Genomic DNA, 11,813 nt, shown 5'->3' with positions numbered 1-11,813 from the left:
TCACAGCCTGTGAGATGAGATGCGTTAGTTCCCCGGGTATAGGGAGTGGCGTCGGAGCAGTTGGTGCTCAAACACCCACGGTAATTTGTGCCCGAGCAACCCCAGAATTGATTCAGAAATCAAAATTTCCAAGATAAAACTAAAGACGAGCACTCCAGGTTCAAAACACTTGCAAAGTCCCTGGGCATAGGCAAGTGCGAATGTGATAGCGCCAGGGTCGCAAAATGTTAGAGACTGCAAAACTGGATTTTGATACTCCGATTACATACAGGAATTTGACTTTTATAACTGCTTAATAAAGCTTTATCTTGAAATTTTATCGGTTTATATCAATGTGTTATTGTCAACTGGGGTGACTTTGCCCAGATTTAAAATTGAAATTAAAAATTTTCATTCAACCCGTTGGTTAAGAGTCAAAAATAAAATTTATTTTATTTATTTTTTATTTATTTATTATATACAAACCTGTGCAAGGCCAGTAGGCTCTAACTCCACAGGTGCACTATTCAAACAATCAATAAAATTGGAAAGAGACGGCAGGGAACATCAGTACACATTCATACACACGAATATATACAAAGAGAAAAATGCATAAAAGATGACGCCAATAAAAAAAAAAAAATAAATAAAAAAAATAAAAAATCCCCGAACACAAAACAACAATAAAATAAACATGTTTACACAATAAAATTCAATATATAAATCAGAATAAAATACATGTATATATATATATATTTAAAAAAAACAAAGAAAAGTAAATAAAAAATCATCACATGTAATTCCAAAGTGAAATAATCAATAGAACTGATGGAAAAAAAAGTTATATAAATAAAACAAGCATATATGCACCAATAAAACCCGACATGAACTAAAATGCATAGCACATTAAAAATGTTGAAAGATCAGAAGCGTTGAGAGAGTGACAGAATCTGTGATATGTAGATGAACATACGAGATCTGGTGGTAATTTGTTCCATACTCTTCCAACTCGGCATCGGAAGTTATAAAATTTAGCATTATTCCTGGCAGTTGGAATTTTTATTTGTAATGAATGTCTTCTCAGTGATGGTCTGGGATTGATTTCAAAAAATGGAGTTGACTGACCCGTATATACTAAGTTGTGTACAAGTTTGAAGCACAGCTTTAAGTCGGCTTCAAGGCGACGCCATGTTTATGTTTGGCTCGTAATTCGTAGGTATGATTTATGTAACTTTAATTTTTCAGCCCCCTCCCTCCTTTTTATGAAAAAATAAAAACTGGATAATCAGTCAACCCTCATAATAGGGTGACTACCCACCACTTGATTTGTGTTTATAACAAGGATGTGAGTGGATTTAAGGCAATGCGAGAGACCAACACGAGGTGTTAAGAGTACAATCGCAATGACAACAAAAAAATGCAATGAAATTTTATTTTTAAAATATACAGCTCAATTATGACTCTTCTTTAAAGCGAGTCCACGAAACATTACGATAAATTCAAAAAGTAACGCTAGCTGTTTAATTTGAAATTGGATAAATGCACATTAAAAACTCATTTGTTATTATGCTATTAATAACAGATGAATTTCGTTTTTTCTGAAAAAATGAATTTCAAATTCGAATTTCGAAGAGAACGAGGGAGAAATCGATCGAACCGATGGTTTCACTGCAATATAAGTTAACACACACAGAAAATAACTCAACATACAGTAGCTCAAAGCTCCACACAAGCACGTATTTTCTTTGGAATATACGTTAAATCTGATATTGAAAGACTTGGAAAAAAAATCCGGAAAAACATATCGAAAAGGAAAACATACAAGTCAAGAGGCAGTAAAGGTTTCTAGCTGAATCGTTTCCACAGAAATTTCAGAAGTCCGCGCTGGAACAAATCATGAATAAAATCAAGCTACATATTTTCTGTGTATATTAGTTTTTAAAAGAGTGAATCTCGTGTTTAAAACAAACTTCTGTATTTTTTTAAGCTGATAAATAGTTTCAATTCATATTTATGTTAATAAATATGAATTAAATTAATTCATACTCGTCCATTTAATAAATTTTAAGTTGATACTCTGAAACGAAATGACAATTAGAAAGTGAACAAACTGACCCCGAATTTCCTATGGAAACTGTGCGGACATTGCCCACTGAAATAAAAATCTTCCGGTGTAAGGTGTAAACCCAAAAACTCATTTGATTCAATAAATAGATAGATCGAACCGCTCACACAACCCCGGACTGAGAGGCAGAGTTCTGTCGGAAAAGTTAGCAAACATTTATAGTGGTGGCTTCGCTTGCCCCGTGCTCGCAAGTATCAAATCACTCGCGTCATTCTCCCCCATGAAGACAGTCATCCATTTGTTTCAATATCTTCATTACATCTACTAATAATAATTATTGGCCTTATCAGGAAACACCCCAGAATCCCAGGTCATCTCATTTACATATAAATCTAATGCCTTGACGACTGCAGTCGTACAAACGATCAAGCAAGTGATTTTTATACATCTAGAAAACATTTTTTGAAAACTGGGCACAAAGAAGTCACCGGTTGATAGTATTTGAAAAATACTTGTCTCATGCTTTAACAGACACAAATATTCATTTGAAATCACACCTTCCTCCTTCCCCCCCCCCAGGAGCATAGTCAGAACATATCCCCCCCCCTCCATTTTAATCTTTGAATGGGGCTTTGATTTTTCACAAAAGGATAACATTTTCAACTGGTCCAATTCACATTAATTTTAAATAAAATGTATAATTTAAAAAATTTGGAATGTTTAAGATCGATTATTGAACCCCAGGAAATTGTCCGTCAGTCTCTTCATTGTGACGGATATGCAGAAAGAGGAGTCATCACAGGAACAAGAGCCCCTGGTTGAGCACTGCCTATGCCCATCATCAAAGGAAAAGCACCTTTCATGGCAACTTTTACATATTTAGGCCTGAAATTCTCATAATTTTGATCCTTCAATGCAAATTTTACAGGGTGTTTAACTGAAGCGTCGCATGAAATTGGACTCTTGGCATGAAATGGAGCACTCCAGGTACTTCGAGGAATACCATGGTGCTCGCGAACTACAGGTCAAAGATGACTTCCCCGGGGAAAGATTCTTCGCCCTTTTATCCGACAGAAATCTTAGTTTCGACTCCGACTCGTTTTCATATTGAAATGTCCGAAACTCACGAAACTTACTTGAATTTGTAATCTTTACTGAGAGAAATCATTGATGAGGACAGTTTTCATTAATTTTACATTACGATAATCATTGATTGTAAATACAATGTACTATTGTATGAATATTCACTCACATATTTGTCATTTTCAACGTTTTTTCGCAATTTGCGTTTGAACTCCCTATGGTTCGTAACACTTTGTTCTCAACACCGTTAGCAATATATTCCAGCTGATTTTAGCTATTATTGGCAACTTTTTTTCGGGACAGTTTTTTGCAGTGTCTCACATCTTACCATATTATTCTCAATGATATATGGTTAGCTTTACCAGAGTAAAACAAAAAAGTATTACCTTATATTTATGAAAGTTGTATGGTTAGACAACTGTTTTTTTAAAAGCAATTTCATATATACAGTCAGCCCAGCTATAACATATAAACAGATAAAATCCTCTGACACCAAACGTTTCCCACAGAGCGAATACCTCGCTTATTACGATAATTTCAATGACTTTTCCCCGCTTAATCGAATATTACTCTTCACATGTGTTAGGCCGATACATCAAATTATGTGAGTTGGCGGCTATTTTGTACGCCAATTGTAGCGAGCGTTTTTCTGTGACTGTATTACGAAATAAGTCGTTAACCAGGAAAGGAGACGAGCAGTAGGCTCTCCCTTTAAAAAATAAAGTTAGTACTATAGGAGTACGTGTTTAAGTTCAATTGTGTGATTGAATCTCATTAATGCACAGTAGTAGCATTTTTAGGTTACATTTCTACCAAGAGTCGAAGCCGGAGGGTAATTGAAAATGAATGCTAAATATAATCGTCAAAAAGGAACTGTAAAATCTAAAGTTACTCAACTAGAAAATTTTGCTAAGGACTTTGAGCCATCAGTGGATTCAAAACAATTACTTGATGTGAAATTGAACAATATCGCCGACATCAAAAAAAATGTTGAAGCATTGAGGAAAATATTATACGCTCAACCAGAGACTATAGACATTAGCGTGTTCGACGAAGAGCTGCTGCACATAGATGAGCGACTAGAAACTCTGGAGGTAAGATTTCTTTTCTACCAAGAGTCGATGAAAAGTTATCAAAAAGTTAATGTTGATGAGCGTAAAGATATCTGTCGTATAAAATTGCCAGACATTCCTCTACCAGAATTTTCTGGCAAGTATGAGGAATTTAGTCAGTTCAAAAATCAATTTAAGTGTTTAATTGAAGGCAACGAACAATTAACCGACGTACAAAAGCTGTATTATTTGCGAGCATCATTAAAAGGGGATGCAAAAAAGCTTGAAACAGCTGACGAAAGCTATGCTTCTTTGTTTGAGGCGTTAACAACTCGTTATGAAAACAAAAGAATAGTTGTTGACACTCATATTCAAGCTTTAATAAATTGCGCTAAAGTTCAACATGAGTCAGCTAAGGAATTGCGCAATCTAATTGACAATGTAAATAGAAATTTAAGAGAGTTGAAATCATTGAAATTTGAAAGAAATGATTTATCAGACACCATGTTACTGAATGTATTACTTCAGAAAATAGATAAAGAATCCAGAAAGGAATATGAGTTAACATTAACAACTACCGAGGTTCCTAAACTAGACAATTTTCTGGAATTCATTGAAAAAAGAAGTATAATTCTTGAAAGTGTCGGAAAAATAAATAGTCGTCAGCAGCAGCCTGACCACAGAATACAAACGAAAGCAAAAACTTTCATGGTATATGATAGGGATAATATCAAAGAATATACAAGGTCTTGTGTCTCTTGCAAAGGTTTTCATGCATTATATAAATGTGTAAAATTTCAAAGAATGAGTGTTTCGCAAAGATATGAATTTGTGCGAAAGCATAATTTATGCTATTGTTGCTTAAAAATTGGCCATATTACGTCTCAGTGCTTATCAAAGGTGGTTTGCTCTATTTGCAATTTGAGACACAACACTCTCTTACATCGGGGAGAAACGGCGTCTCCAAAAAGCAATAAAGATGTCATCCAACGAAAAAGCGAAAGCGCTTCCCCCATACCCTCAGAGGGAGGAGCAGTAGGGGGCCAACAGCCAGATGTTCTTCATAGTCTGAGCAATGTGATAAACACAAATTCATCAGCACTTCTCAGTACTGTGAATGTTTACGTCTGCGATTCCCAAGGAAAAGAGACTCGAGTTAGGGCCATACTCGATAATGGTAGTCAAGTGAACATGATGACAACAAGCTGCGCTGAAGCCCTCGGGTTAAAGAAAGAAAAAGTTTATGCCCCAGTTTGTGGCATTAATGGCTTGTCACATACCGTGAAAACCAAAACTACCGGGGTAGTCGCAAACAAAAGCGGCGAGTTCAAGAAAGAATTGGATTTTTTGATTGTATCCAAAATAACAGATTTCACCCCATCGTCTCCTCTTGATTTATCGGGCTTGAAGTTTCTCGAAGGAGTTGAACTTGCTGACCCACATTTTTCCAAGCCAGGGAAAATACAACTTTTGATCGGAGCAAAAATATTTTTTGAGGCATTGAAGAGCGGACAGCTGTATCTCAGCAACGAAGTGTTGCTTCAGAATTCTGTATTTGGGTACATAGTCTCCGGGACAATTTCTCACTCGTCATCTCAGCAATGCTGTTTTCTCTCGAGAGAAGTTGATGTGTTAGATCAATCCATTAGGAAGTTTTGGGAAATTGAATCTGTTGAGGAGAAGCTACCCCTGAAAAGCAAAGAAGAACTTTTTTGCGAGGATCATTTTGTAAAAACCCATCGTAGAAATGAAAGAGGGGAATATATAGTTGATCTTCCGATGAAGGAAAATGTTGAACCTGGGGAATCCATGCAATTAGTTGAGCAAAGGCTGAATTGGCTGTGGAAAAAATTGGATAAAAATCCCCAAATGTCTGTTCTTTACAAAAATTTTATGGCCGAGTATGAGGACTTGGGTCACATGCAGGAGATGATGGAGGGACATGAGGATATAAAATATGTTATGCCTCACCATGGAGTCTACAAACCTGATAGCAGTACCACTAAATTAAGAGTAGTTTTCGACGCATCAGCCCCTTCTACCAATGGGTTATCACTTAACAACTGCTTGTTAAATGGGGGTGTGGTCCAAGAAGACATCTTTTCGATACTGCTAAGATTTAGAAGACATAAAATCGCTTTCACTGCCGATGTGAAAAAGATGTACAGGCAGATCTGGGTCAATCCTGATCATTGCAACTTACAATGCATCTTATGGAAAGAAAGTCCGTTAGATGAACCCAAACTGTACAAGTTACTTACAGTAACATATGGAACAAAATGTGCACCATATTTAGCCACTAGGGTGTTAAGGCAGTTAGCTTATGACGAACAGAAGAAATATCCTCTTGCTGCTGCCGCAACTCATACTGATTTTTATGTTGATGATATTCTAACTGGTTCTAACGATGTAACAAGTGCCATTGAATTGCAGCAACAGCTGATTTCTATGTTAAAATGTGGAGGCATGGATTTACACAAGTGGTGCTCCAACGAAAATGCATTGTTGAACAATGTTCCTGTTCATGAACGAGAATATTGCTTTCAGAATCCTGAAAATGACACGGTGAAAACTTTGGGTTTAAGATGGAACCCTAAAGAAGATTTTTTTGGTTTCACTGTTGCTCCTGGTAACAACATACCTACCAAGCGTGCTGTGTTGACAGATATCGCAAAATTATTTGATCCGTTAGGCTTGCTTGGTCCTGTTCTAGTACAAGCAAAGATTTACTTGCAGAAGCTCTGGCTGTTGAAAATCGACTGGGACGATGAACTGCCGTCTCAACAATCGAAAAACTGGAGAAAATTCCGAGAAGGACTTACAAGGTTGACAAACCTCCAGATTGATCGTTTCGTCTTAGCAGACTCTGCTGAAAAATTAGAAATTCATGCATTTTCAGACGCGTCAAAGGATGCATACGGGGCTGTTGTATATGTGCGTTCGATTACTGCCGTGGGTGACGTGAAGGTGGTGCTTCTTTGTAGCAAATCCAGAGTTGCACCTCTCAAAGTAGTAACCATACCACGTCTTGAACTTTGTGCTGCAGAACTGCTCTCAAAGCTTGTTGAGAAGGTGCTATCTTCTCTGCGTGTGGAAGTGGACAAGGTGTGTCTGTATACCGACTCAACAATAGTGTTGGGTTGGATCAACGCTTCACCTCATCAATTGAAGGTATTTGTTGCGAATAGGACATCCAGAATCAAAGAAATCACCAAGAACTTCCATTGGTATCATGTGAAATCCGAAGATAATCCTGCAGACTTAATTTCAAGAGGAGTTATCCCTGATCAAATCATGGATCAGACTTTATGGTGGAATGGACCAGGGTTTCTTCATGAGAGAACTATCGACTCCACAGATGGAGATTATCCTATTACATCCGATGCAGATTATCTCCGAGAGTTCAAGAAATATGCTGATGTGACTTTGACTCTAAATCTGAACGAAGTTTTCATGGATTCTTTATTTCGCATTACAAATGATTATGCTAAATTAATTCGCATTCTTAGTTTTGTTTTCAGGTTCATCCATAATTCGAGAAATCCACTTAATAAGCGAAAGGGTCCTTTGTCACATCAGGAACTTCAAGGTAGTATGCAATATCTAGTTCGTTGCGCACAAGAAATAGAGTTTAAAGGTGACATATCCAATCTTAGAAAAGGGAAATTGGCAACAGACAAGATAAAAAACTTACTTCCATACTTAGACGAAAAGGATATTTTGCGAGTAGGTGGTCGTTTACGGCACAGTCAAATAAGTGATAGCCAAAAACATCCGATCATATTACCATCAAAACATAAGCTCACTAGAATGATCATTGAGCATCATCATAAAAAATATTTACACATTGGTCCGCAAAATTTATTGTATTCTTTGAGGAGAGAATTTTGGCCATTACGTGGCAGAGATATGTGTCGTAAGGTTGTACATGACTGTATCACTTGTTTCAAGATAAAACCTGTAACAGTAGAACAACTCATGGGGGATTTACCTAAAGAAAGAGTCACTGTGAACTATCCCTTTAACTGCTCTGGTGTTGACTTTTGTGGACCGTTTCTGATAAAATATAAGGGCCAGAGAAAGGGGATCTACCACAAGGTGTATATTTGCATTTTTGTATGCATGGTCACGAAGGCCACTCATTTGGAAATAGTGTCTGATTTGACATCCGAAGCATTTATCGCTTGCTTGAAAAGATTTGTTGCCAGGAGAGGCAAACCTCAAAAAATGTTCAGCGATAATGCAAAAAACTTCGTAAGTGCTAATAAAACTCTGAAAAATTGGTATGCCGATATTGTGCAGAGTAATAACAATCTCGTCAACTACTTATCAGCAGAGGGTATTCAGTGGCAGTTTATACCTCCCAGAGCACCCAACTTTGGTGGTTTGTGGGAGGCCGGGGTTAAATCCTTTAACCACCATTTGAAACGTGTAGTTGGGAATTCGAAACTAACATACGAAGAACTGTTAACTATTGTCAATCAAGTAGAGGGAATTTTAAATTCACGTCCGTTAACACCACTATCTAGTGATATAGATGATTTAGATATTCTTACGCCTGGTCATTTCCTCATTGGTCGCCCAGTCACTGCCATTGTAGAGCCATCACTGACTGATGTTAAGGAAAACAGATTGAACTTAGGGCAACGTACATCTAAATTGGTGCAAACAATCTGGAAGCATTGGCAAAACAATTATTTGAGCACTTTACAACAACGAAATAAATGGAAAGGTTCCAAGCCCAACATCAATGTTGGAGATATGGTTGTCATGAACGAAGAAAACCTCCCAAGTTGTAAATGGATTTTGGGAAGAGTCGTGGAGGTTTTCCAGGGTAGGGATAATAAAGTGAGAATTGCAAATGTAAAAACAATGAATGGGATCTTCAAAAGATCAATATGTAAAATCGCGTTGTTGCCATTAGAAGGGTCTCGATAGAAAAAAAAAAAATCATTAGGTTTCCGCCTTGAAATTATAATTGTATAATATAGTACATTTGTGTATGTATATAGTGCATTTGTATTTTATATAATTAATTTTTGTTTCGCAAATATGATATCTGTACTGCATCGAATTTTTGTTATATGTGAATTTGTTTATGTATTCAAGTTTTTTATTGTCGTATTTATTGAAATTAATATTTCAATGCCGGGCGGCATGTTAGGCCGATACATCAAATTATGTGAGTTGGCGGCTATTTTGTACGCCAATTGTAGCGAGCGTTTTTCTGTGACTGTATTACGAAATAAGTCGTTAACCAGGAAAGGAGACGAGCAGTAGGCTCTCCCTTTAAAAAATAAAGTTAGTACTATAGGAGTACGTGTTTAAGTTCAATTGTGTGATTGAATCTCATTAATGCACAGTAGTAGCATTTTTAGGTTACATTTTTAACTGAGCTATTGAACAACATGCCAATTGTTAATACACAACCACTGTAGACAGAATGTTTTTATTGAGTGAAACATTTGGAATTAATGGAAAATATATTACTCTTAGCTAGGATAAATGCAATTATGCAAGTTCACCATACATACACACACATTCCAACATGTACCAATTCGTTAGAAGTTCCACAGAGGAATATGGACGAGGTGCATGTCTGGTTTATAGTAGTAGTTGTTAAGTTAAATGCAACTGAGAGTAGGTACTGGCCTACAAGTATTCAACATGTCCACAATACGTACATTTAATTATTTTATCCTCTGTTGAGCCAATTATAATTTATGATTATAATTTTTGTTAATTGCATTTTTAATTGGGTTGCTATATATTTTTTGGAAATATAACATCCGTATTTTTATGGGCATCTTTTCCTCAGCCACCTCGTTGGGCATTTTGCCTGTTGTGGCGTTGTATTTGTATTTGTATAAAGGACGCTAATTTTCCCTAATGAAGAGTAAAAATCTTAGTTATTGTGGTCATTGTAATTGAATAAAGATTTCATTTTTTGATGTCTGATTTGTTTTAGAAGCTTTATTAATATTGATCCTTCATCAGTTCTCAATGTAAAATACATGTATGCTCTGGGAAACTTTTAAAGTAGCCTATCGTTTAATCCGGGCCCTGTTTGGTATATTCAAAATTTGGCGATGATCGGTCTAAAATTGTACATATAGAAAGTATAAAACATGCTTTTCGAGAATTTCCGATGTCATGGCGTTATAGCGAATATGTGTTCTGATTTCCATGAATAAATAACTCGCTACAATATTTTTTGTACCTTTCACATTATTGATTGTTGACAATCGCTTGCGGATTACTGGTATATCGAGATTCCCGTTATAAGCGTATTCGTCACAACGGATTTTTACTGTATTTCTCAGTGTTTTCAAACACATGCCCTTTGAACCGTTTTTGTGTCTCTTTCCGTCTCATTCACAGCCCCCCCCCCCCCCGTCAATCTAGAAGCACAGATATTTTCCATTTGTTAAATTGATTTCTTAATAAATTTATACTGTTCAAAATTTTATACATGAAGTCTATCTCCGAACCCCCGGGCTAGAGTTTTACTTCCTGAAGAGTTTCGATCAATTATTCTAACGGGGGGTATTGATTTTGTCAGTCTTCTTTTGTGAGGGCTCTTCGGGCAGTTTTGTAGGATTCTAAGGGCCGTGATACACATGCTACTAAGTAGCACGAAAATGGCATGCTTTTGTGCTGCTTAGTAGAGTGTATATCACGGGCCTTAATGTTGTCAAACTTTTTCCCACCTACACACTGTTTCACTTCAATGCTTTATTTTTCTCCAAAAAAATCTATTTTTATATCTTTTTTTTCATTTTTTTTTTTCATACCCCGTGCAGTTTAGGGTGTCAATCTTTCCAAGATATACAGAAATTGGTTTCGGGCGGTCACTCTCTCTCTATTTCTAAAACATACAGATATATTTTAAGGCCGTCAATTATCCCACGGCAGATAAATATTGTTTCGGGCTTTCAATCCTCAAAAGGCCTACAGATATTGTTTCGGTCCAACAATTCTCCTAAGGGCAAATGTGATTTTGGACCGTTTATTCGCCAGGATATACAGGTATTTTTAGGGTCATCAATTTTCTTAAGACATATAGATATTGGTCTCGGCAGTCTTCCCATGTCATACAGATGTTGTATAGGGTCGTAAAATACCATCAGATCGTCTCTGTTATATACAGAGTGTATAGTACGGACGGCAAATTAATGGCGAACCGTTGATCCTAAAAGCATACTTTCAATTAAGAAAAAGTATCCAAATAACGTTTGGACCTCAGACACGTCGTTCATATTGCAAGGGGGTCATTGTTGTATAGTTATATAAAAAAAAGTAAATTTTCATACGGACACACTCTGCTGAAAAAAGTTGCCACGTTTCTAAGCGCAATAATCACAGAGATATTTGAGTTCAAAAATAAAGAAAAGCTTGGGAAAGAACAGCATATGAACTAACGAAAAAACCCCTTTCCCCCCCCCCTCCCCTGATGCCGTTTATTCCCAATTTTTCTTAACTTTTTCAACTCAAATATCTCAGCTATTGCACTTAGAAACGTGGATTTTTTTTTTTTTTTTGGTTGGTCTTATGAGAGACAGGGCAACAACTTTTTAACTGGAAGTTAGACGGAAGGAGGAACGTATAAATATTCAGATTTTTTATTTTAATAG

The 11,813-nt window shown here is 36.5% G+C and overlaps 1 protein-coding gene across 1 annotated transcript; it reads left to right on the top strand.

The window, feature by feature from the left end:
* The first annotated feature begins 3,969 nt into the window (after window positions 1–3,969).
* Window positions 3,970–7,712, top strand: LOC149064651 (uncharacterized). The gene is made up of 2 exons (XM_089254616.1): window positions 3,970–7,599; window positions 7,701–7,712. Exons 1-2 carry the CDS (start codon window positions 3,970–3,972, stop codon window positions 7,710–7,712), a joined length of 3,642 nt encoding a protein of 1,213 aa, XP_089110742.1.
* Window positions 7,713–11,813: the final 4,101 nt, after the last annotated feature.

The sequence above is a fragment of the Pholcus phalangioides genome, unplaced genomic scaffold (assembly GCF_987345545.1).
Source record: "Pholcus phalangioides strain wild (caught in Gottingen) unplaced genomic scaffold, Ppha-v1.0 ptg000042l_1, whole genome shotgun sequence".
NCBI lineage: Eukaryota > Metazoa > Arthropoda > Arachnida > Araneae > Pholcidae > Pholcus > Pholcus phalangioides.
The sequence above is the reverse complement of the archived record's forward strand: the minus strand, read 5'-3'. Positions and strand labels throughout refer to the sequence as shown.

What these genes read in the sequence shown, in the direction of transcription:
- LOC149064651 (XM_089254616.1), top strand. Translation starts at nt 3,970, where the DNA reads ATGAATGCTAAATATAATCGTCAAAAAGGAACTGTAAAATCTAAAGTT.